The 23852-nt window shown below is 35.4% G+C and overlaps 1 protein-coding gene across 8 annotated transcripts in view; it reads right to left on the bottom strand.

The window, feature by feature from the left end:
• The window catches only part of LOC134801409 (calcium-dependent secretion activator), a 62670-nt gene that overhangs the window by 12285 nt on the left and 26533 nt on the right, over positions 1-23852 (bottom strand). The window contains exons 4-28 of one of the 8 annotated variants that reach the window (XM_063773943.1): positions 23657-23750; positions 22361-22469; positions 21759-21926; positions 20310-20485; positions 19565-19650; positions 16818-16975; positions 16348-16428; positions 15728-15897; positions 13604-13760; positions 13104-13225; positions 10892-11036; positions 10539-10645; positions 9993-10168; positions 9685-9705; positions 9251-9427; positions 8185-8321; positions 7857-8047; positions 6063-6204; positions 5457-5604; positions 5227-5339; positions 4443-4481; positions 3155-3311; positions 2781-2922; positions 2122-2296; positions 1508-1642 (exon numbers count right to left, since the gene is read on the bottom strand). In XM_063773943.1, the coding sequence (XP_063630013.1) occupies positions 1508-1642; positions 2122-2296; positions 2781-2922; positions 3155-3311; positions 4443-4481; positions 5227-5339; positions 5457-5604; positions 6063-6204; positions 7857-8047; positions 8185-8321; positions 9251-9427; positions 9685-9705; positions 9993-10168; positions 10539-10645; positions 10892-11036; positions 13104-13225; positions 13604-13760; positions 15728-15897; positions 16348-16428; positions 16818-16975; positions 19565-19650; positions 20310-20485; positions 21759-21926; positions 22361-22469; positions 23657-23750 (3326 nt within the window). Of the gene's footprint in view, positions 1-1507; positions 1643-2121; positions 2297-2780; positions 2923-3154; positions 3312-4442; positions 4482-5226; positions 5340-5456; positions 5605-6062; positions 6226-7856; positions 8048-8184; positions 8322-9250; positions 9428-9684; positions 9706-9992; positions 10169-10538; positions 10646-10891; positions 11037-13103; positions 13226-13603; positions 13761-15703; positions 15898-16347; positions 16429-16817; positions 16976-19564; positions 19651-20035; positions 20145-20172; positions 20282-20309; positions 20486-21758; positions 21927-22360; positions 22470-23656; positions 23751-23852 lie in introns of those variants that run through there. The other 7 variants (XM_063773944.1, XM_063773942.1, XM_063773946.1 and 4 more) reach the window with 7 other exon arrangements.

Consider the following 23852-nt stretch of genomic DNA (forward strand, 5'->3'; position numbering starts at 1 on the left):
TCGATGCCAAGGATATACTTTTCGGGCCGTTTTCAGATTCAGATTAAGTTAGATTTCATGAAATATTTACCTAATAAGTAAATAAATACTGTTTCACATTACATTATAAAATGTATCGCTTCGGTAGCGGCTCAAAGATAAGTACGCTGTGTATTGAAAATTATGAATAGTACACTTTACCATAATGTGAATGCACTATACTTAAATAAACAGACGAATGCTAATAAATCAACGACAAATATCGGCACCAATCCTTTTCCGTTTCCTAGTAGATAAAATAAAACGATATCATCAATAAAATCAATATCAAACATATTGTCACTTTATTTCCTATTTACTATATACTTCAGATACATTAACAAAAACTGATGAGGTCAGTGCATGGAAAAATATGCATGCCCTGGCAAAATCGTTGGCGTTGGTGCCTAACAATAAAGAGTAAATATTAAAATCGCTCAGAAAACGAATAATTTTAATTAAAAATTAAGAATTACAGGACTCAAGACGTATGTCCGTTTTTGTTACAAGTGTACCAATCTACACTTGTAATTTACAATATTTTTATAAAACGCTTGTTCGATTATGAGTTTAAAACTATTAAATTCCCATATTTTCGTCTATGGTTGAGCTACAGGCACTTGTACCTGTAACCTGTAAAATTGTAACACAGTACTTTTATAAAACGCAAATTGTAAAAAACGGAGCAAGTGTTGCCAGTAAACGCCTGTAAACTTGTAACTTGTAACTTTATAAAACTGGGCCCTGGTTGTCGTATTTAAGAGTAAAATGCCAATGACAACTTAATGTTTGTATACTACATTGAAAAACACCGATGGAGTACAGAACTTGACCACACACATTGCTAATTTTTGACAGGAAGTAAAAAAAATGTTTTATTATTGTTTTACTTTTTTTTATATGACAACTGGTATTCGTTTTTTGAGTATCGATGCATACCTAAATAAAGAACACTATTTAAAAAATTGAAGTAAATCGCTTGAATACATCCCGAAAAACAATACATCAAAGACAAAAAATTATAAAATCATAAGTCAAAAACTGTCACTAGTAGGATGTTGATACTCAGCAAAAATATCCTTCACCATAAGAGGTACTCACAAAAAAAACCCGAATCAAATTGACTTAAGGGCCAACTTACTATGGAAAACCGACTATGGCCTTTGTTCCTGAGTCATGGTTGTTTTATATGTATTTAAGTATTTATATATTATATATATCGTTGTCTGAGTACCCACAACACAAGCCTTCTTGAGCTTACTGTGGGACTTAGTCGATCTGTGTAAGAATGTCCTATAATATTTATTTATTTATTATTTATTTATTTATTTATTATGACTTAAAACTTTATGGGAACCAATAGAGACCCCCAAATTTGTCTGTATCGTCTGTGTATCGTCTGTTCCGGTACGTGTCTATAATCATTGTAATCAAACTACTTAGGTGGTTCATCAGTAATATCAGTATGTTCAGATCTAGACACACTTACAATGTCCACACCCTCCACAGCACACAGCTTGAGCGCCTGGTTCTTGGCGTCCAGCGCCACATTCACCATGGCGCATGTCTCCGCCGGTAGGATGTAGTCCGTTGACATGAACGTTATGCTCTTCTTCAGCCACGACTGTGGAAAAAAACATTCAATAGACACAGAGATAGCGGGACACCGTAAATTATATTTTAAACTACACGCCATAAGTTGCCCTAAGTCAATGGGGCATAGACAAGGCGCATCGTTGGCTAAAGTCGCAAACCTCGTATCTCCTTCGAACAGAGTTAAGAGGATTTCAATTTAAATTTCTTGTAGGCTAAAGGCACAATTTCATATCACCTTCTAATGGAATTAACAGATGTGCTACTTTAGCCGACGGCCTACTGCCTTTTTATACCTCAATTTTATACATCAAGTTTTTGTGGCTGGATTGACCTCTTCATTATCACCAGCAAGACTCTGCATTCTGCCACGGTTTACAGCAATTTAACCTCAAGATTTGGCACAGGCACTTGACCAGCGAGACTAAAATTCTAAAATGCTCTTTTTAAATAAAATGCTTAAAAACATTTGGCATGAAAACATTTTTTACATGATGACGAAGAATATACCTGGAACGAGGACTCAGTACGTTGAATGCAGGTCTCCATCATATCGCTGGCCATCAGCTTGAGTCTCTGCTCCAGGTGCGACCGGAATTCCGGCTCTGGCCAGTGCAGGTCCCGGATGAAGCACTGCAGCGCATCCAGCTTCCAGAACAATTCTTCGCTTGTTGAACAGCCGTTGCTGGAAAGATATTTTTTATTTATTGGAGGAGAAATAAAGCAGCATAAGGACCCTTAAGGTATGGAACGTCACATTTTAACTTTTCTAACCGTAGCCATGAACCTTACTAAAAGGTCATAAGGTAGACCAAATGGCATTATCAAATATTCATGTACAGTCAAAGAGTTTAATTTCCGACCCATTTCGTATCTTGTCACAGTGACAATCAAATTTGGACATACATTTTTTTGACTATACAGTAGATATTAATATACCTACTAAATGGGCAATCTCTAAGAAAGGGAGACAGAACGAATGAATAGGCATCTAGACTCCGATAGGTGTGTGCTGTAAAATAATTTAATAACACGACCATGAACGTCAAATTTTCGAAAATGTTTGACATTCATGCTGGTGTTACTAAATTTATCAACCCAGTTAACGTACCCGAACTCTACTATGATGATATTAAACGCCCTTCTGATGATATTAAACATTATCTTACCCCTTAATCTCCCACCGCTCTTTCTCGAAGCCCTTGTGAAGACTCTGCGCGATGGAGGACTCCATGAGGTCCACGTACCGCACCACGAGTGGAGCGAACGTGTCTCGTAGGTGCTCGTGGAAACGGCCGCCTTTCAAGTTTTCTGGAGAAATTATGAAGATTTTTTTACATACTTTGGCGCTATATACAGAGGGTAGCTTGTTGGTGCAAAGTAAACCCACGAGAATAAAGAACATTGAGAGAGATCTTACTAATTAAATGAATTTTAAATGCACAATTCTATCAATGTACAAAAAGCTTCTTTTTCAGACAGTTCCTAAATCACGAATATAATTTCTATATCAAATTTACTAACAATCAAAATTATAAATTACCGTCAGTTCTCAAATAATCGTTCAAAATCTGGAACAACGGGAAGGAATCCCACGTATCAGGAGGTTGTTCCGCTAAAACCCGATCCATGTCGACACCGAACAGGGCCCAAAATATCTCAGCATGCTCCACCAACAGCTCCGAGAACCACGCGAATGCCTGCACAGATACACGTGAAGATATTGATGATGTTGACACTAAAAATGGAGATGGTGATGAAACGTCTGCGGAATTTAAAGACGGCCAAATTGTGGAAGACAACAGAGTAGGGGACAACAATAGTTCGCAACGTAGCAATGGCAGAGACAAAAAACCATGCTTCATAAATTGTGCATGGAGAAAAACATATCGTCATCTGATATTTTAAATTGGCAAATTGAAAAAGAGTTACGCTGTAGCGCAATTTAGGTACCTACACGAGATTCAGATGTTATTAAAAGTTTAAATACTTACCAAGATAGCAAAATATTTGCGTTTTCATGAGTTTTTACTATTACGACATCTAAATAACGCAAATATTTTGAAATTTCTACACTTATGCAATCTAAAAGTAAACCATGCAAAATACATATATTTATTTATACCAAAATATGAAATAAAATAACGCTTTCTATCTACGTTTTGATTTCGCTGCTAATAAAGCCGTAATTCCAAAGTGTTTTTATACTAATGTTGTTGTTTATGAGCAATGTGCATCATCCAATGCTGCTGACGTTCTATATGTACACCTGGATGATTTATATACGACAAGTAATGTACTTTGAACAAGTGCAAGCGTCGTTACTAAGAACAGCGTACTACTGAAGCGAGATATTTTTTGTAAATGTGCTTTTAATGTATTGTAAGTCCTACTATGTATTGTATCGAAGCTGTCTAATGTCGTGTTCAATAACGTTTGAAGTATTGGAGTAGACTGTTTTGAATTTTGTGAAACACTTTTCATTTCAGACGTCACATTGGAAAACCCTGCCAATTTGTTTGAAGATATTGAAATTTCTGCAATAAATTTTGATTTCTCAAGCCCAGAATGAAAAGTTACAGACCCAGCAATTTGTGTTGCTCTATTTATCCCATTCTCATTCGATATCCATGCAACATTTCAGTTTTAACACTATCAACATCTATTTGCTCAAGCGTGTTTCAGCTATAAAAAACTTTAATTAAACGTCTACTCCTTTCAAAAATTTGTGATCAAACCAATCAAGTGAAGTATGACCAAGAAAATCGAGTGAACAGACTGACAAGTGATTTGATCAGCATCGAGCATTCAATCAAATTATGAGTAGTTACATTTGGTTGACCGCTAGAGTCCGGTTTTGTGTTATACACCTGCGGAGAAATAAAGATAAGATAGAAGTGGGATATAAAAAGTTAAAAGAGTACTTAGCTTACATCCAATGTCGCGAAGTGAATCATATGTCATTCACATAACGACTAAGCCACATAAAATAATAGAGGAAAATAAACAACCTCTGTGGGATTCTAACTCAAAATTTAAAAACCAAGTACACAACGACGACAGATAATATTTAAAAGTACTGTGTTGTCTTTACAAGACTCAAAATCTTTCATTTTGTAAAGACTGCACTCTAAAATTGAAAAATTCGTCATGTACTGGCTAAACTGGAAATATTGTTATGATTTACTGAATTGAAAACAAATATTTTCAGTTTAAGAATATAAATACAAATATTACTGCCTCATCATTCCCCACACTAATAGCGATAGGAGAGTAGGGTGCTATTTTTCAGTGAACACTGAACTTTTAATGGCAAAAATTCTTAAGATTTTATGTTCAGTTATATATTACAGTTAGTATGAACTTCCAGTATATTATCCTCTTAAGAAGTTTTCCCAAAACAGAAATCACGACATTCAGGATAGACATAGACACTGTTAGCAAATGTTTTGGAGAAAAATACATTTAACTTAAAATCTTCACTATGAGAATTTTCTCTGCAATTTCGTAGTTATTTTATTATTGCTTTATGCTAATATGATTTTACTCCAAAACTCGCATCCCACAGCTTTCTCTATAAGGACTGATATTTGAATGCAATGTTTTCTACATTACCTCCGCGTAGTGTTCTTCGTTTTGCTGAAGGAGATCAACGCACAGCTCTGCTAAATGTATGAGGTCCTCCAATTTCTTCGCTGGTGTCACCATTGTTTCTCCTCTTAAATCCTCTGAATGTTTTATTTATATTTTAGTATCATTATTTACAATTACCTATTTCATCGTTTACTGTATTGCTAAATTATCATAAGTTACTATTATGTTCAATGTTATTTAGTTTAAATTACCTTCAATGTTGGCCTTTTGACTGAGTTGTGTATAGTTCAGTAGCGCTGCGTTCTCCAAACTGGTTTGGATCATGGCACGAACTTCTTCGGGTGCAACGGGTGTTACTACGTCTTTCATCAGAACCCTTTCTAGCAGAGATAGTGTAGCCTGGAAAAATATTGAACAGTTTTTCGATCCTGTTTTACGTGATCTGAAATTCCATCTGAGTTTATGGCTAATAAAATTAATACATACATATATGTATATCTACTTATCACAGGCGTAATTACATGTGATTGCTTTATGCCGCTGTAATTTTTGCTTTTTGCATTATCAGTGAAGCTATTTTGTTATATACTTGAAAAACTATCATTTTAACAAATGCAAGGTTTGTTTTACAAGCCTTATTCTCTTCATACGTTAATAATGAAATGTCGACATAAATCGATATTTAACAGTATTTTTACCGATCTAAAACATCACAATCGTTCAGGTACATTTCTGGACTAAGATTCCGAGTAAAACACAAAAGGCAGTACAAGTCTCTACGACCAATATAAAATTTAGCTTGCATACGGTTTCCTTGAAATTGTAGTCTTTTACAGTATTTTTCTCACATATCTTACCTTCAGCGCCCCCTCCGGCCTTCCGAACGGGAACGCATATCGGAAGTTGGTGATCTGGTGCTGCAACAGTGCCTTCAGCCGCTCCTTGATCTCCGCAAACTTCTCCTTCTCCTGGACGGTGATGCTGCCCACGCCATCGGGCCTGCCAGGCAACGTGGCCGTACTGTGAACCACTTGCGTGTGGGGCTTAATCTAGTAGGGCACAAGCAGGATAGGGGACCGTGGAAATGGCAGATTATGATTTTATAAAAAAAAATATTTCGATACTTCTCGTCTAATATATTAAGTATATTTATGAAACGACAACGTAAAATAAGAAGATGAATATTTCCTCAATTGACAAACAATTCTTAAAATTATTTATTTCAGTTTTAAATAGCAAGGGCCTAAAATTGATCCTTGTAGAACACTATTTTAATTTTAGTTTAATGTTTGGTTAAGAATAAAAATGAAGAAAAGAAACTTTTTTTTTACTTTACTTTTAGTTCATTTAATAACACTGCATCACGCAATAATTGTTATTTTCTCATAGGCTTTAATTTTTAAAAGCAAACCCTGTCAGAAGCCTAACATAAGTATCATCGACTATTTCCCTTTTTGATTCCAAAAAACCTTATTGCGACTGCCAAATCCACTGGTCGGAAACAGAAAACATTAGTAAGGAAAAGCAGGTCACAATTAGTATTAAGCACATATATTCAAGTATGGTACATTAATGGTAGATGAGAAATGCCACGGGGCCAACTAATAGTTCAGTACATAGAAAGCAAGTTCGTGTGGAGGCACAGTAACGTGGTCACTATTAGGGGTGTAAAGAGGGACTTATAAGCTGTTTTCGATTATTTTATAAGTTTCTTATGGTCTTTTGATTTAGAAGAAAGATCAACAAATTATTTAGGTACATATTAAAGTCGGTTTAAGTGATCAACTAGCTGAGTGTGCTAACTGTGTAATGTTAATAAATTATAGTAATTATACTCGGGAAGCATAAAAATACCTACTTGAGTAAATATTAAGTTAATGAGTCTCGAAATTTGGAATAAACAATAATCGATTACAGCTTCTTTTAAACCATTTATCACATTGAAAAGGGAATAGGACCAAGAATGAATCCTTGGGGAACACCAAACTAAAACATCGATTTCTAATACACAGCAGGCAAATTCTAATTAATTTCAAGATCTTTATAAAGATTATCTATAAATTCTCATCTTTGTACTGGTACAACCTGATTGGAATCGGTATCAAGTTTACAATTTACTATGTCTACCATTCCAAAGGCATTAATATGATTATTCTTAAAACTATATAAAGTATTCAACGCTGTTCTTTGTTTTCTATTTAATTTACAACAGTCCAGAATATTTTCTAGACATCGATTGGAATAGAACAAATCACAGTCGAATTCGCGTTGTGCACTTGGAGTTTATTTTAAAAGAGCACTGGAATTTTCTAATTTCAGATTCCTTTAGTTTGACATACGAAAGCTAGACTAAACAGATGAAATCACGCGGTGACAGTCATTGCCCCGCTTAAGTATCCAGAGGTCCTACTGTGAACATCTTCGATCGTAAGTTCATCTATTTGCCTCTCCTTCACTCTGACGTATTAGATAGCGCAAACAGGCTAATGAACGATCGAAGATGTTCGCGATCAACCCTAAGGTCACCTGCATAGCTCGAGAGCCTCAAAAAACGCTCATTACTAGGAGTGTTTTTTTTCTATCGCGACATAATCCCGTCTATTTCATCCAACTTTCGTCGATCTGTCTATCAAATTAAAACAACAACTCACCTGTTGCCATGGACGTGACTCGCACAGAACGCGAAGGAGTAATGCATGAGCGTGGGGTCCACGGTCTGGGAGGCGCTCTCGGCGACGTCGAGGAGGTCGGAGAGGTAGCAGAGGTGGCGGAAGCAGCCGCGAACGCCGTAGCGCGCGCAGTATTCGTCGAGCACGAAAACTTGGCCGGGGGAGAACCAACCCTGGAAAAGATAAAAAAATATTGATATTACTTACTTAAGTTTGTCAGAGATCAAAATGTTTGAAAAGTTTACAATTTCGACAACTTTTAAATTTTTTTGGAAAGGTGGAGCGGCAAAGGATTTTAGTTCTTACTCACCAATGAGCAGTAAGGATCCTGGAGCCGGTATTTCAGCGTGAGTGACTGCAGCGTACAGAACAGCTGGTGGTGATCGTACTGACACGGGTCTGCCTGGATGTAGTCCTCCATTCCATGCTTACGCGCCTTGTCTGCATCTGTTACAAACATTGGATTGTTAACACAATAAGCATAATAAACTACTCTTACTTATATTGAAACAGAACAACTAATGAAGACAAATGATTGGTAACTGGTAAAATCAATGGTCTAACCTCTCGGTAGGCTTTTAATAATGGAAATTATACCGTCATTTTCGCTCCGTCATATAACACACACACTCACACCACAAACACACTCACTTCACATGATTGCTGTCTACGATAGGTAATGGTATAAATTGATGTAAACTTTTTACTCTACCTAAATTGTGATTGTTCCTGTTAGATTAAGCCTGTTATTATAATTAAACATATTATTTAGTACTAGATATTTATTAGAAAACTAAAACTTCAGCGTAGGAAGTAACTCAATTTAGCATTGTTTTCAATCTGACTCCACAAGACAGGCGTAGCCTAGTGTGGCAGTCATAGGTTAAGAATATCTTGTAAACTTTTTGGCAAATAAAACTATATATTTTTTTTTTTTTAAGATAATGAGTATAAAGTTCGTTTTTTTTAGCATTAGAAAGAACTTCAAAGAAGGTAAGCGATCTTGACATGTCTTTTAATTGAAAAACGCTTTTTAAAAATCAGTAACTATTACTTATGAAAGCAGAAGAATATAAATGATCGTATTAGATTCATAATTGTTACATAATTGCCGTAACTTATTTTTAAAATGTGTTTTTCAATTAAAAGACACACCAAGATTGTTTATCTTACTTCTAATGCTAAAAAAAACGGATTATACATGATAAAAAATCTAAATGTCACTTTAGGTACCAAATAAACTCTTGCGTTTGCACACATTACTTCACATACAGAAAGTCGGTAGAGCAGAAGGAGTGAGACGGTCTTCCCTGCAATAAATTTAATATGCCGATCTTCTCCACATTGACCTTAAAAACACAACTTTGAAGACTCACCTCCCATGATCTTATGATGCGTATCCGACGTAGTAGGTGGAGTGGGCTTATGACTCTGGCCTGTGGCCCTGTATAAAGCCATGACCCACAAGTGGCACTCGTTCTCGTCGCCCACTCCCATTAGCACGGACTCGCCGTCGCGGACGGCGTTCATGAAGTTCTTGGCGCCTTCCAGTTCTGTGAGTCAGATTATTAAAAGTTGAAGTTGAAAGGTGCACGGGTTTTCAAACAGGTATATTTTTGAGAAGCATGCTGGGCAAAGAACTGGGAACTGTGGACTGTCTTTTAGGTAATGACTTATCCTGATTCACCAGACAACGAGAAACAAATAGGTATAGATTATCAAGATAATGGTAATTGCCATGATGATTTAAAAAAATGTTGGTTCAAAATATGGCCATAAAATAAATTGTAGGTAAAGAAAGATATCTTACCTTGCCCAACCATTAGTTGTGCTGTAAAAGAAAATGAAAAATATTAATTCTAGATTAAAGTTGGTGGGCAAAGGGTACAGAAGGGAGCTGCAAAATTCTATGGACACTCGTTCACAAAGTGGCCATGCCATTTTTCAGATGCATATTCGGTCCAAGAAGATAACACTAGTCAGCTAGCAGTCAAATTAAAATTCGGCAAATGAAACATCGGACTTGCGATGAACCGGGATTGCAATATTTCGAAGTTGCGACATGCTAGCCTTTTAAATTCTTAATTCTTGGAAGAAATTCGAAATCTAAAATCTTACCGCTAGCCAGCTCTATATAGTCCACTGTGAAGCCGTCCAGTTGCATCATCTCCGCCGGTTCTGACTTCTTGTCCTTGTAGGAGCACAGCGCGAACGTGTATTGGCTCACTTGCACCAGCACCATGTAGCGCCGCTTCCATTTTCTCCAGACATTCTTGCCGATCACGTGGAGGTACCTGATGGATGAAATAAAATAAAGAGATTCGAAAATTATTCGTAGCCTGAACACCAGCTTTTCATATAACTATTTGGTGCGGTTAGACAGACTTTAGGCCGAAGCACAAATCAAAGAACTACTGTTAGGAATATAAGTTTAGTTTTTTAAACGGTTATAACCTTATTAAGCTAAACAGAGCTAGTATACAAATGCGATTCCAATACATAAAATACAACAAGATTGACGTTGAAGATGTTAATATATAAATATTTGTTAGTACACTAAACAAAACCAAATAGAATGGGGACATTTTGTAAAAGAGAAAACATTACAGTCAATGTAAAGACAAGACAGGAATAAAAAAGAAATAATGAGAACGTGAGATTTACCCGCAGTGTTTCATGTTCAGTGGCTTGTCCATCCGACAAGCTATTTTGATTCTCAGATCTTGATCTGGAAGGTTCTTTGGTACCGTCATGCGATGCCATTCTGGGGCCTGCGTAGAAAAATACAACATTTGTACCTATGGAGTTTGCAGCTAACTCCTACTTTGAACTTACAAAGTGTGATAGTGCCAAAGTGTAGCAATTTGACACTTTCATGCAGAGTGAGCTTCGTCCGAATCTACAAACCTAACACTTTGGTGTTCAATTTCACTAGACTGTTATACTGATTCAGTTTCAAAGATCATCTAGTATTTTATCTACTACTTGTGAGTTTATTTTTCTAATGAGTATATTACCTTGCTAGAAAGTGGCGTAGGTCTGAGAACCACTTTCCCCAGTTCCTTATCTTCCAGGGCTAGTACTCCGGGGTTCTCCGTATACAACTTAACTTTTACAGCTGGTAGGGGCTGTGTGGTACTAAAGTCACCTTGAGTGTCCCACCTGGGTAAAGTTTATAATTATTCAAATCATTTGTGACGTCCCACGGTCAAAGGTACCTTATGGCGGGTATGGAGTTATGCATACCCCAGTAATCTACAATAAATAAGCTATCGATAACACAAAAGATCAACCTTCTAGGTTGCGTAGTTACAGAGATATCATTTTTTGAAAATAATGTTGTGAAATGAGCAACTTTACGATAGAGAAGTTTTAAGTTTAGCCGCCTAAAAAACTATGTTCCTGAAGTAAGTTACATAGTTGACTACAAATAATAATGCCTTATATATCTGAGATTAAAAAAATATTGCGACTTGTTCTGTAATGCAAATAGAAACTTTTGATATCGACTGATTTATGTGTATACTAACCAATCTCTTGAAAATAAAGTTTTATTTCATTTTCACGATTGATTGCAATGAGCTCTCAAGATTTAAATTTTATCTATTAGAAAACGACACTGACAGACAGTTTAAGCAAAAAACAATACCGATTTAGAGGTGAAAATGTATTTTCTGACTTTTTCATATAAAATCACAAAATTGAATATTTTTACTTTTAATGTGACACACAATCAATTTTTCTGAGCACATATGAAAGAAATTCTGTCATTCAAATGAAATAAATCCTAAAACCCCAACTAAATACTATATTTAACCCCTTATGCCACTTTAAACTTACATAACAATAACAGTATTTGCTCCATACATTTACGAAAAGGTACCTTATGGAAATAAATCTAATAATACATCACTACAAAATATCAATCATATTATAGTTTATCTTTTATGAATAGAAAATATTAATTTACATTAAACTGCCCCCAATTTAATTAGTTCTTCGTCATAATAATCTTAAAAAAGACCAATAATTTGTATGTAATGAAAAGGTACCTTGTGGTCAAGTTACATGATGAGGCATGATGATGATGGAACAGTTAGGATAAACTAATAATATTTTGGGGTTAAGATGGTATAAATCGTCTATTTCTTATCAATAATATATTTCGGTTGCTATTGAAGATAAGCGGCATTGAGGTTCAATGACCTCAGATATTCCATAAGGTAATGCGTCGGGTATTGGCATTTTTCAGCAAACCAATGGCTGATTTACTGCATGCGACCAAACCAAATGAAGATTATTCTAGTTAAGAAAGACTTGACGAGAGTAACTTTGGTATAATAGCAGTCTACTTGGATTTGTGATGTCGGTCTATGTACGGTTATAATATTTGCGAGGCGCCCCAACCAGAACTAAAATTATCAATTTAGTTTTGCAGAATGCTAATACAGTTCTCTACCAAACTTCTTTTCCCGTATTGACTAGTTTTTTTGGGAATTTTCAATCTTTTTTCCATAAGGTACCTTTTCTACTAAACTCTGAGACGACATTACTAGGCTTATAACTAACTTATAACAAAAATAAAAACAGGTAAACAAACGTTAGGCATTAAGGTTTCAGATCACACAATAAAAAAAAATTGAGCATTTTTTCACCTCTTTACAAAACATTTAATATCTCCGAAACTAGAAACCCTCATAAGGTACCTTTTCCCGTGGAACGTCACATTTACTATCTGAGTACCATCGCCTACACTGTTGACTGCCAGTTCGTAAACATTATTACAAAAGGCATAAGGTCCACCGATGGACAGTCAAGAATGTTGCTGTTTGTACAATATCTTGTATCTTTTTATCTACAACTAAAAGTCGTCTTATTTTACATCATTGGATCATCGTCATCAGGCAAATTTAATTTGACTTTTGTAAGAATAAACAGTTATACAGTCAATACGGAATTCTTGTGTGTCACCTCATCACAGTTTTGTTCAATAGGAGTGTATTTTAATATTAGCCACAAACACTGGTCATAGGTTCATTTCATTTAATTCTAGATTGTTGGTTTTTTACAAATACAAATACAAATGCGTTTATTTCATTACTTTTTACATAAGTTCTTAGGTATAGTAGAAGTTTTTACTGCCTAAATCACTATTTAATTCTGTTCTTAATGAGTAATTTAGCTTAGGGCTAGATTGGATTCCTTTATATTATTAGTATTATTACTTACATCGGTTTAGACGCCTCAGCCTGGTCGGTCTGCAGCTTGTCGCCCCCTTCCACTTCCATAGTACAATACACTATCCGGTTCGGCGCTAATGACTTTAGACCCTTTACCTCCATCACTACTACCTAGAATTCATTCAAATACAACACACTCATCATCAGTACTTTATGTGACATAATTATTATTACTCCTTATTTTTTTTCATTTTCATTATTTGTTTTGCCAGAGAATTTTATATACTTATTAAATTTGCATATTGTGAAAAAAACAATGTGCATCATATTTATAGAACATTATTTATTACGGTCGGCATAAGATATATCGGAGCAGCCAAGGTCATTCACGGTCGTTCTCAAATATCTGAACAAAGCTCTATTAAATTTCGCAAATATTTACACTGCATCGGAAAAAAACAACTTTGAAGTACATAGGTAATTATTTCATTTACAACAGATGTAATACTAACACACCCAATCTTCATTGTAATTTTTTCCAATCTTTACCTCTATTTGGAAAGTCAGAACGACATCCATTTTGGTCAGCTGAGTGTCAACATCTCCGCCGTCGCCCTCGCCTGTCAACTTGTTGGCCAGAGACCCTTGCGATCTGAAACACAGCTGCTTACTCAACCTTGGACTCGGGTCAGGCCCGGCGTTTGATCTAATCATCATAAACCAACCAGCATCATCAAAGTCAACAACAAAGATACAACAACAGAAGATATTAATGATATATACATTATTGATGTTACAGTTCCCAATCACCATTGATAATAGTTTTAGAGATAGGACAAACATTCACATGTTAGGACGAATGCATGGTGGCATACAATGGAACCATCACCGATACCAAGAATGATTAAGCATAACAGAAGGAAACATTAATTTCTAGACATACAACTAACTATACTAAGCTAGCTGAAGTACTGAAGTAAGGTGATTATTTTGTTAGTAATATGCAAAACCTTTGAAATAGTTGAAACATTAGAAGGATATAAACTTATCAAGAATCTGTAAAGGGTGTTTTGCATATTAATAACAGTGATAATAGTGAAGATAATAGAAGCGATACCAAACCAAACAAAAACAGAAGCAAAGCCTACCGCAAGAAGCATTTTTATCGGTGTCCTAGTAAAAGCGTTCGCTATTTTAACATTGCCTAACTTTGCTCATTTAAATGATTTGTCGAATTATAATGTTGTAGAATAAGAAGAAGTGAAGTTTAGTGAGAGAAGTAAAATGGAAGCTGTAAACAATATTATTATAGAAAGCGAAGTAATAAAAGATAAGTACAACGTTATTTTGTGATTCAGTATTGAAAAAATGACAATTATATACAAATTACAAGTGTGGTATTTGATCTGCTTGTTTCAAATGTTGTAATCGCAACGTTTTAAAATAAAGCAAATGGTTTAACGATGGAAATTTTTTTTCTTTGTGGTGTATTTGTTTTAAAAAGCTATGTTTAATTGTAAAAAGCGCTCTGATATCGAAAATTGATAAAATGTCTACTGTCTTCTAATTGTTTTGTGAGCGAATCTATGAATATTAAAATTGTATCTAAAATTTGAAAAGACTATCAAGCTTTAAAATCTTCTGGCTGTGTAGTGGAAGCTTTTGTTTCATCCTCAGTTGTCATTTCATTTAGCACGACCACATTAGCTTCTATGGCTCTAGCTAGGTATTCTATGTTACTTCTACATGACTACAGTGGTCTAACGACAACAGGAGGATCGTTTCGAGGCCGGGCGGGTGTAGGGTCCTGCTACACAAGACACGTGCTCAATTTAACAATTCTGTACTCATTACTTGTACTTCCTTTATTAGTGTCCAGTTATGTGCCAGGGAAAAGAAAAGTAGAGAGAAAATGAACAAGTAGATAATGTTACACTGGATGAACTAGAAACTATTAAACTATATTTCAATGAGTGTAATGCAATGCAGTTGCATCCAGATCGAGTCAGTGCGTTAGAAAGTTGGACACAGTGTTGAAGAATGTATAACCAATATTTTTATTTCTTTTTTCGTTTGCCAAATAAATAAACATTCAAATGATGTCACGAGTTGTCTTGTCTTGTTCAGTTCGTTACTTATTTAAAACACAGACAAATGTAATGAAGAACATAGATCACAACATTTAATTTTGAATAAAATTTGGGTACTAAAATATAAATAAAGTTGTAGTACAGTTTAAAGCTGTTGATAAACTCTTACTAATTTTTGTGTCCAAATTTTATTCTCAACTCTAAAATTATTCTTATCTTACGTTGTCTTAAGCCAATTAACACCTTCCACGATTATTATAAATTGAAAATCAATAAAATCAACTCACAATCAGTCATTGACTTAAATGCTGCTTTTAAGTTTTCAGATTCAGAAAACCTTTTTTGTTGATAGATATATTTTAGTAACGAGAAACATTTTAAATTAGTTAATATAGTTAGCAGCAGAAGTGGCTAAGCGGGTGAGATGATCAAAATGACACACTAATAATAAAGTTGTGTACATTATTTTGAATATTTCGCCCGCTTAGCAACTTCTACCGCTAACTGTACAATCGCGGAAGGTTCCAAGATTTGAATAAATTGACATAAAGATCCTAACCTCCAAAACATTCCAGACACCGACCTGTGATTATACCGCTTGATTTTATGCAGGCCGTATTTGGAGTCAGCCCCGCCCTTGGATACGGGCAGGGACTCCAAGTTGGCCATGAGGAGGTTGATCGAGGACTTGAGCTCTTCGATGTAGAGGGACTCCATCTCTTTGAGGACGAACTTCGGCATTAGCTTGCGGTTCTGGAAATTGACGATAATCATTGAGACTTTTACCTTCATAATCTGTGTAGTGTAGACCAAGATTTTCAGAATTTTTTAAACATGTAAGAAAACTTTCAGATTTTCACAAACTTATAATCGCAACATGGTTTGGTATCGATACTTATTGCACAAAAATTATAGTCATGACTGAATGAATCATATACCTACTTACTTACGTATCTGGCGCGATGACCCAAAATTAGTCTTGGCCTCATATAATATAAGTCATATCTCTTTTCAGCAATTAAGTAGTCAGCCATAAGGCAAAGTGTTATCATGATCATTGGTTACGAGTTAAGGAATCATTCATGATCATAGGCATAAAGATATAAGATTTTGATTCTCTGATCGATTTTCCAATTTCCTAATCTAGACTTCCAATCAATCTTCATGTTTCAGTACCAAAATTCGTCATCATGAGTTACTTACCCTTTCCATCTCGTTGACTTTCTGCATTCTTCCATCCAGCTCTCTCCGGATAGCGGCCGCTTGTTCATCTGCCGAGTCCAGCTGTAAATTAAGATATATATCGTTGTTATTAATTTGACAAGAGACGTTCGTTTATATTGCCCATGTTACTCTAATTTTCGCTTTTTCTCATTGCATTGTATTTGGGATCAATTTCTTTCTTCCACGCCTTTTTGTCGCTCATATCTATATCATTGACTTCTTTGCTTTTGCAATTACCCAGTTACTTTATTCCTTTAATATTTAATACTTGTTTTCGATTGTTCATATTTAGAAAATGTATACATTTTTTTATAAAATTAAAATTATTGTTTAAAATTATTGACCTTTCTGGGCAAATATATACGAATAAGGATCCTGGAACATATATAGCTGCTTCTTGCCGAGATACAATAACAGAAGATTTGACTGAAGACAGTAGTTATACTTACAAGCAGCGCGTTGAACAGAAGCTGGTGCTCAAACTTCTTGACCCCAAGGATCTGCTGGAACATGTCGTACAGCTGCTCTTTGCTCAGGATGCACTCCGCGTTGAGACTCTGCTGTTGAGCCCGCGACGGCCGCTTGGATTCATCGTCACCCAGCACACCTGGGATTATTACATCATCAGAAATAGTTAAGATTAAAACGTTCTATTTCTGGAAATAAGCCAGTAGAAGCCAGTAGAAGGAATAGAAAAAAACTGTTTGGTGTTGGGGTCTGGGGAATATACGACATTGCAGAAGTATTTCTTTGTGTTTATAATTCTGCACTATATGAGGACTTATTTAATTACATTCGTCACGCACGAATGTGTTACTCTTAATTTTATTTTGATCTTATTTATCTTTATTATAAACAGTCTCTAGGTTTTTCTGGAAGCCTTTTATGACGATCGGTTCAAGATTATGAAGGCTAGTATTTAATTCTTTGCGTGATTAAAATTTGTTACTTGTGATTATAATTTCTGATTTCGTGAAACGCAATAAGAGTTATGTTTGCTGTGGACGCTGAGCTCATGTCTATAAATTATCCATAAACTTACCATTTTCCTAAAAGAACAAAATGAAAATCCCTTACAAATCTAGAGATAAAATGAATTATCCAAAGATGTTAATTAAGATAAATATAAAAATGCTAAAACAATTAAAATGTTGGAAGTAAAGGTGAACATCTTGTTACAAAATATTTCACAAAGTTTGTAGTGAGTTGCTGTAAAATTAGTGTTCCGTGGAAAATTCATAAGTTAGAATCTTTGGAAAGGAAGGCAAGAGGGTTTTTAAATCGAGTTAATTATCTTAATATAATAACTAAGATTGACAAGTCAGTACAGTGATGAAGCGATGATATATTATTTAATATCAGTTAAAAGTTTTTAAAAGTTTTAGGTATAAGTTTGCGGAATTTATTAAGTAAATCAGTTGCCTTCTTTATTAACTGCAAGTGTTGTGTTGTTGATCAAAATATTGAAAAGCTTGCCACCCAAGCTGAAGCGAAAATTCAAAATTTGATTTTTACTTAAGCTTGAGGCATTAGTAAGATTAAACTATTCCCAACATGCTATAGGCGAAAATATTTCAGAGTAAATACAATAAGATTACGAGAAAAATGGGAAGTCCGTTTTAATTAAAAACATAATTAATATCGTTACAAATATTAAATTTACTCATTCAGATGTATAATATTTTTTACAATCTTGATGTTTAATTTAATGTATATTTAAAATAATTTAAATAGTCATAACAATATAGGACTTGGTATCTTTAACATGATCCTCGGTGAGCTGAACGAAATTATTAGAATAATGAAAGCAACTAAGTTAGGTAGTCAGATATGCACTTGTTTCTTTTAAAACGGACTTATAAACTGTAAACAAAAGAACTACACGAAAATATCAATAAATCAAGCAATCACACGTGACTGAAGCTAGAAAGGAAACAATGAACAGTCGAGTGATACCTGTTATTCCTGGGATTGTGAGAGAGACATGTTGTGAGAGAAAGGGAGAGAAACACAGAGAGTGAGACAGACGCAGGCGACACACAGTATCAGGTACATTGAGTTCAGGACGGTACTTAGCAAACTAGTGCACGTGAACATTTTAAAAATAAATTTACTAAAGATTCCTTTTTTAATGTAAAGAAAATCGTTAATCTAAGGGTGTGACGGTTTAGTTTGCTATAATACTGGATCCGATTTGATTTACATTTATTTCTCTACCGTACAAACACAATGATTGGAATTGATACGTATGATGATTTTCAAAATATTCATATATTATTTAAATGAAACAAGTATTTTATTAAAGTTAAATTATATTGTAATCATCACACGTTATCGTAGGTAGAAATGAAATTGGGACATAAAATAGTAAACATTGTTACACTAAACGTTGACATAACACATTTCATTCTAGTTGATCAAATGCCTAAATAACATATTAATCTTGAACATTATATTTATAAACAAGTAGTAAATGTCGCAATTCCACTTTATAATCCATTATAGTCATTTGGTTGCATCATACACTGATTTGATGAACACATTGATGCAAAAGGCAGTAGGTTCATGACTGTTAGTTTATCAGAAGAGTCAATCTGTTCAGTAACGTCAATGATCAGTTCTTGTGTAATGATTAAATGTCTTTGTAAAGGATTTCATGTAATGTCAGTACTGGTTTTAAGTTTATTCATTGTACTGACTGATGAGTCTAAGGACATACACCTTCTACCGATGAGCACACTGTTTTATTACAAACAACCAAAGGCTTTGCAAACATAAGCTCTTTCAACAACTGATGCTTAACACTCATGCTTTTCAATCCGTTCTCCAAAACACAAAAGGCTATAAAAGAGCCAATGTGACAAAAATACTACTTACAAATCTATCTTAAATATCATCTTAAGTAACGCTAATTTCTCTATAGCAATATTTATTGATGTTGATACAAATTTCGAGTCTGTAGATAACTTTGTTGTTAATATTGAAATAACTGGCAAGTATAACATATGTAGGTATGTAATTTTCGATAGTTTTTGTACGATTTTCTAGTTCAATGGTATTTAGAAACGCAAACAGCTAATTAATAAAGCTAATGGTGCCGTAAAAGTATTTAGGATAGATTTTATCAACATTGGTAACATTGACCCTTATGTAGCCCAGTTACGATTGAAATCAAGTTAGTATTTGTATGACTTACCCGTTCCTTTCATGATACAGTCGAATTTAGCTAGCCACGACGTTAAGACTGTTTCTTTACTTAATCCATCAATTTCTGGCAAAGACCTGAGAAAGCAACATGATAATCAAACATTCTAGATTCATGTTTTTAATGTGTTTTTAAAATATTTACAATGAAATCGTAAAGGTGAAGACAAAAAACTAAGATTAATTCAGTTGAAAAAGTGAACGTAATCTATAACATTCACGTCCCCACTTTAAAATACGCACCAAAAGGCAAAACTATGCGTCGTCACAACTATGTCTTAAAATCCAAAAAAAATTTGGTTGCATGCGACCAATAATTAGATAAATTAAAATTTATCACTTTCTTAGCAGCCAATTTGGTTGGTAACTTCATCATTTAATAAACTAACTTTACACATGTCAAAAGGTAACCTACCTAATAATGATGATAGAAATATAGCGACATGAATCACTCTGGTCTAACCTGACTCTCTTCTCGATATTGTTCCGGAAGACCTCACAGAAGTCGTGGTGGCTGCGGGCGCCTGATCTGACCATCTGCTCGATGCTCTCGGACTTGAACACGTCGTGGTACGACTAAAAGTTATGAATCACTCTAACCTGACTCTCTTCTCGATATTGTTCCGGAAGACCTCGCGGAAGTCGTGGTGGCTTCGGGCGCCTGATCTGACCATCTGCTCGATCCTCTCGGACTTGAACACGTCGTGGTACGACTAAAAGATATGAATCACTCTAACCTGACTCTCTTCTCGATATTGTTCCGGAAGACTTCGCGGAAGTCGTGGTGGCTGCAGGCGCCTGATCTGACCATCTGCTCGACCCTCTCGGACTTGAGGAATACGTCGTGGTACGACTGGACCGCGTTCTGGAAGGCCTCGTCAGCGAGGATCTGGGTTTCGCCTTTTAGAAATGCCTGAAGGAATTTGAAAATAGATATTTAGATCTGCATCATAGGGTAGTAAATGAAGCAAGTTGTTGTATGGAGACCCATGCATTAATTTCTCAGTCGATGAAATTTAGCTTGGTTATTGTATAGTATGAGCCGAGACTAACATTATAAATATCCAAAAAAAAAAAACTCCTAAGTTAGGTAAAAACACAAATCTGATTATATATTGAACCGAGTAATTGCTCAGTCCAAAATTATTTTACAAAATAAGTTATTTGTATCAGTATGTGATACTACAAAAAAATCTAAAAGTTTTGTCAAACATGAGAATATTTTTTTATGATACTTCTTTTTTTTGACGCTCATTTTCATGGGAAAATTGCTCTGTCATTTTTTTCTTCTTATATGATCTTAAAATATAATTTGGCGTAGTGGGTAAAAAAATCCAAAAAAAATGCGTATCGAAATGTATGTAATATAGAACTATTAAAAACTGAGAGTAGAAAATTTTTAGATTTTCATTTTGTAGGTATAAAACGGCAATAAAATGGCATTCCAGTGAAAAAATTAGACTGAGCAATTTTCCGGTCCAAGACACGCCAAAAAAATTTATTTTATTAATACTGGTATTTCTGCTGGGATATTTTTTTGATATTTCATATATAGTTGCAATAAGTTACATGAATATGTCTGGCGAAGAAAGTTTGAACGGAGCATTTTTCCGTAAAAATATATTAACGATTTAAGACTTTAGGTATTTACTTTAATTCTATTATTATTATTCTTTGGAAATTTATACAATACTTTTTATTTATTGATACTTTATCATACTGTAAAGTTTTTTCTGGCTGAGGAATTACTGCGGGGTCCACTACCTTTATTTACTACACTATCAGTTAACATTTAGGTTTTAAATACGAATTTTTCTGTCTTCGTTCAATTTCATTAAAATGTAACATGTTTCACTAAATGTTGAATTAATAAACGTCCACGATATAAGATAATTGTGGAATTGTGATTTAATTCAAGTTACGGCGAAGTTATGTACTGAGGACGAATTCAGGGTACGTATTTTTGCCAACCCTTATTTTCAATGAACTGCAACATTGATCATTTTTAGTTTTCTTTCACCTTTTAGTGTTTGTTCCTCTCTCATTTTTTCAAAGGTAGCTGGAAGAGATCTCTAGGGATAAGTTCGCCTTTGTACATATACTTACGTCTTTTACTCTGTTATGTATATTTTGTGTTAACTTGTTTATGTGCAATAAAGTGACATACATACATCAAGAAGACTGACCTGAAACCGCGCCTGAATGGTCTCCAGCTGGTGCGGCGTGAGCTTGGTGTGCCGCCGCGTCATGTCCGTCGGCTGTTTGGCGTTGAAGGGGTGCGCGATGCATCGCGACACGAACACGTACAGCTGCAGTCGCCGCTTCTTGTCCTCCTCTAGCTTTTCGATCTTTTCCTAAAGTAACGTTGTATTTAGTGTTATTTGGCTCTAAGGAAGCTCTCATCATCACTTCATTCTGTAAAATTCGTTAAATTCGGTAGGTATTCTATCTATGATACAGTAACCCTTTTTTGCTTAGCCGTAGTCGGGTAAAAAACAGTTCGATTGCCTCAAATTTGCCGACCGATTTGAGTACAAAATTGGTACATAAGCACAGTGATTAGATGGTAAATAGGCAATCGAACTGTTATAGTTAGTATCTAAGATATATAAACACAGCTTAGATTTGCTATAGCTACATCAGCTTCATGAGAAGAGTGAGAAGTCAATTCTGTCTTATCCTGATTAAAACATCATTTTAATACTCTTTTAGCCTATGTACAAATGAGTCCCTGTTATATCAGGAACAATGGAATGTATAAAACCAATATCAGGGCTTGATGCCTTACCTGAGGGTCTTGATCCTTGTCAGAATGGCTGGCCCCTGAAGGACTAGGTGACGGCGCTGGCGCCTCCCCGGAACTCGCACTCCCGGTCGACGTCCTGCGCAAGAACGATCTACACGATCTATAGTATTAGGTCGTCAATGTATTGTGCCAAGCGTTCGACCACACTGAACAGAATATACCGACATAATTATGTAATTTCCTATAAATATATTGACAGAAAGTAATCAAAACTTATAAAAAAACTTTACCAATTTAAATATTTCATGTTTTACTCATAGTTTATATCATTAAACTTATTTTGGCTATGGTGTACCCTAGGGAGCCACTCTAGGTACAGTTGTTTATTTGGTAATAGGGTAGTTCAGTGTGCCCAGACGTGTATGGTTTCATGTATGATCTACTTCTTCTTCTAAGCGCTACTTTTACAAGAAAACTACGTCTACTTTAATAGATTATAAAAGAAATAAGTAGGATTGTCAAAACTTAATCAATAATTCTATTAGCAAATAATTTCTATTATGTTTTGTGAATTGAAATGGGAGTGAATGATAGATTTTTAAAAGGACTTATAGAAAAAATGGCACTATTTCATCAACTTGACAGTTTTCAACTGACAATAAAATATTCTACAATAGGCTGAATAGGCAGTTGCGGCTCTTTCTCTCTTGACTGTTAAATTATTTAGTTGGTCTAATATTCAAGACCATGTTACCGATACAAAAATATTTAAAATACAATATCAGATGAAAAGTTCAAGTTATTAAAATATTAGCCTGGAGGAAAGCTAATGTGGTATCCAGAATTAGATTTTTTTATTTTTGTCCCTATAGTATGGAATCCCCAAAGTTTTAACGTAATAAAGGCACAATGCAATATATGGTCCTTCAAGCCGGATGCGCGAGGATGGTCAAATCAAATCAAATAAGACAATAGACGCAATAATGTCTAATGTCAATGTTATCTCAATCTGTATACCACTGTATTCTGTATAAAAGAGGCCCCACTCGCGTCGCCGTCGGCGTCTAGTCAACTCTATCGGCTCGGCCACGACATTGAGCGACTTGCGACGGCGGCAGCGATAACTATAGGTTGGAGCGAGACACAGCGATCGGATTTTTCGTTCCCACGTGTGGTTATCGCTGCCGCTGTCGCAAGTCGCTCAATGTCGTGGCCGAGCCGTATGGCTGCTGCATGTTGGCGCAAGCGCAGCGACACCATTTTCCATACCGCTGACTGGACGCTGACGCTCAAAAGACGCTAGTGTGGGATCAGCTAAGGTAAAAGTAGGATACTTACGCATGTGGAGGTGGTGCTAGCGCGGCTTGCTCCCGCTGCCGGGTGGCGGGGTGGAGGGGGGCAGCGAGCGGGGCCGTCGTGAGGGGACTCGCACCTACACATATACACTGTTACATACGCACACAACTCACACAAGAGAGAATACAATATTCACGTGAAGTTAAAATTTGCAAATTCCTAACCGTTTGGAGTTTAT

The sequence above is a fragment of the Cydia splendana genome, chromosome 22 (genome assembly GCF_910591565.1).
Source record: "Cydia splendana chromosome 22, ilCydSple1.2, whole genome shotgun sequence".
Lineage (NCBI taxonomy): Eukaryota > Metazoa > Arthropoda > Insecta > Lepidoptera > Tortricidae > Cydia > Cydia splendana.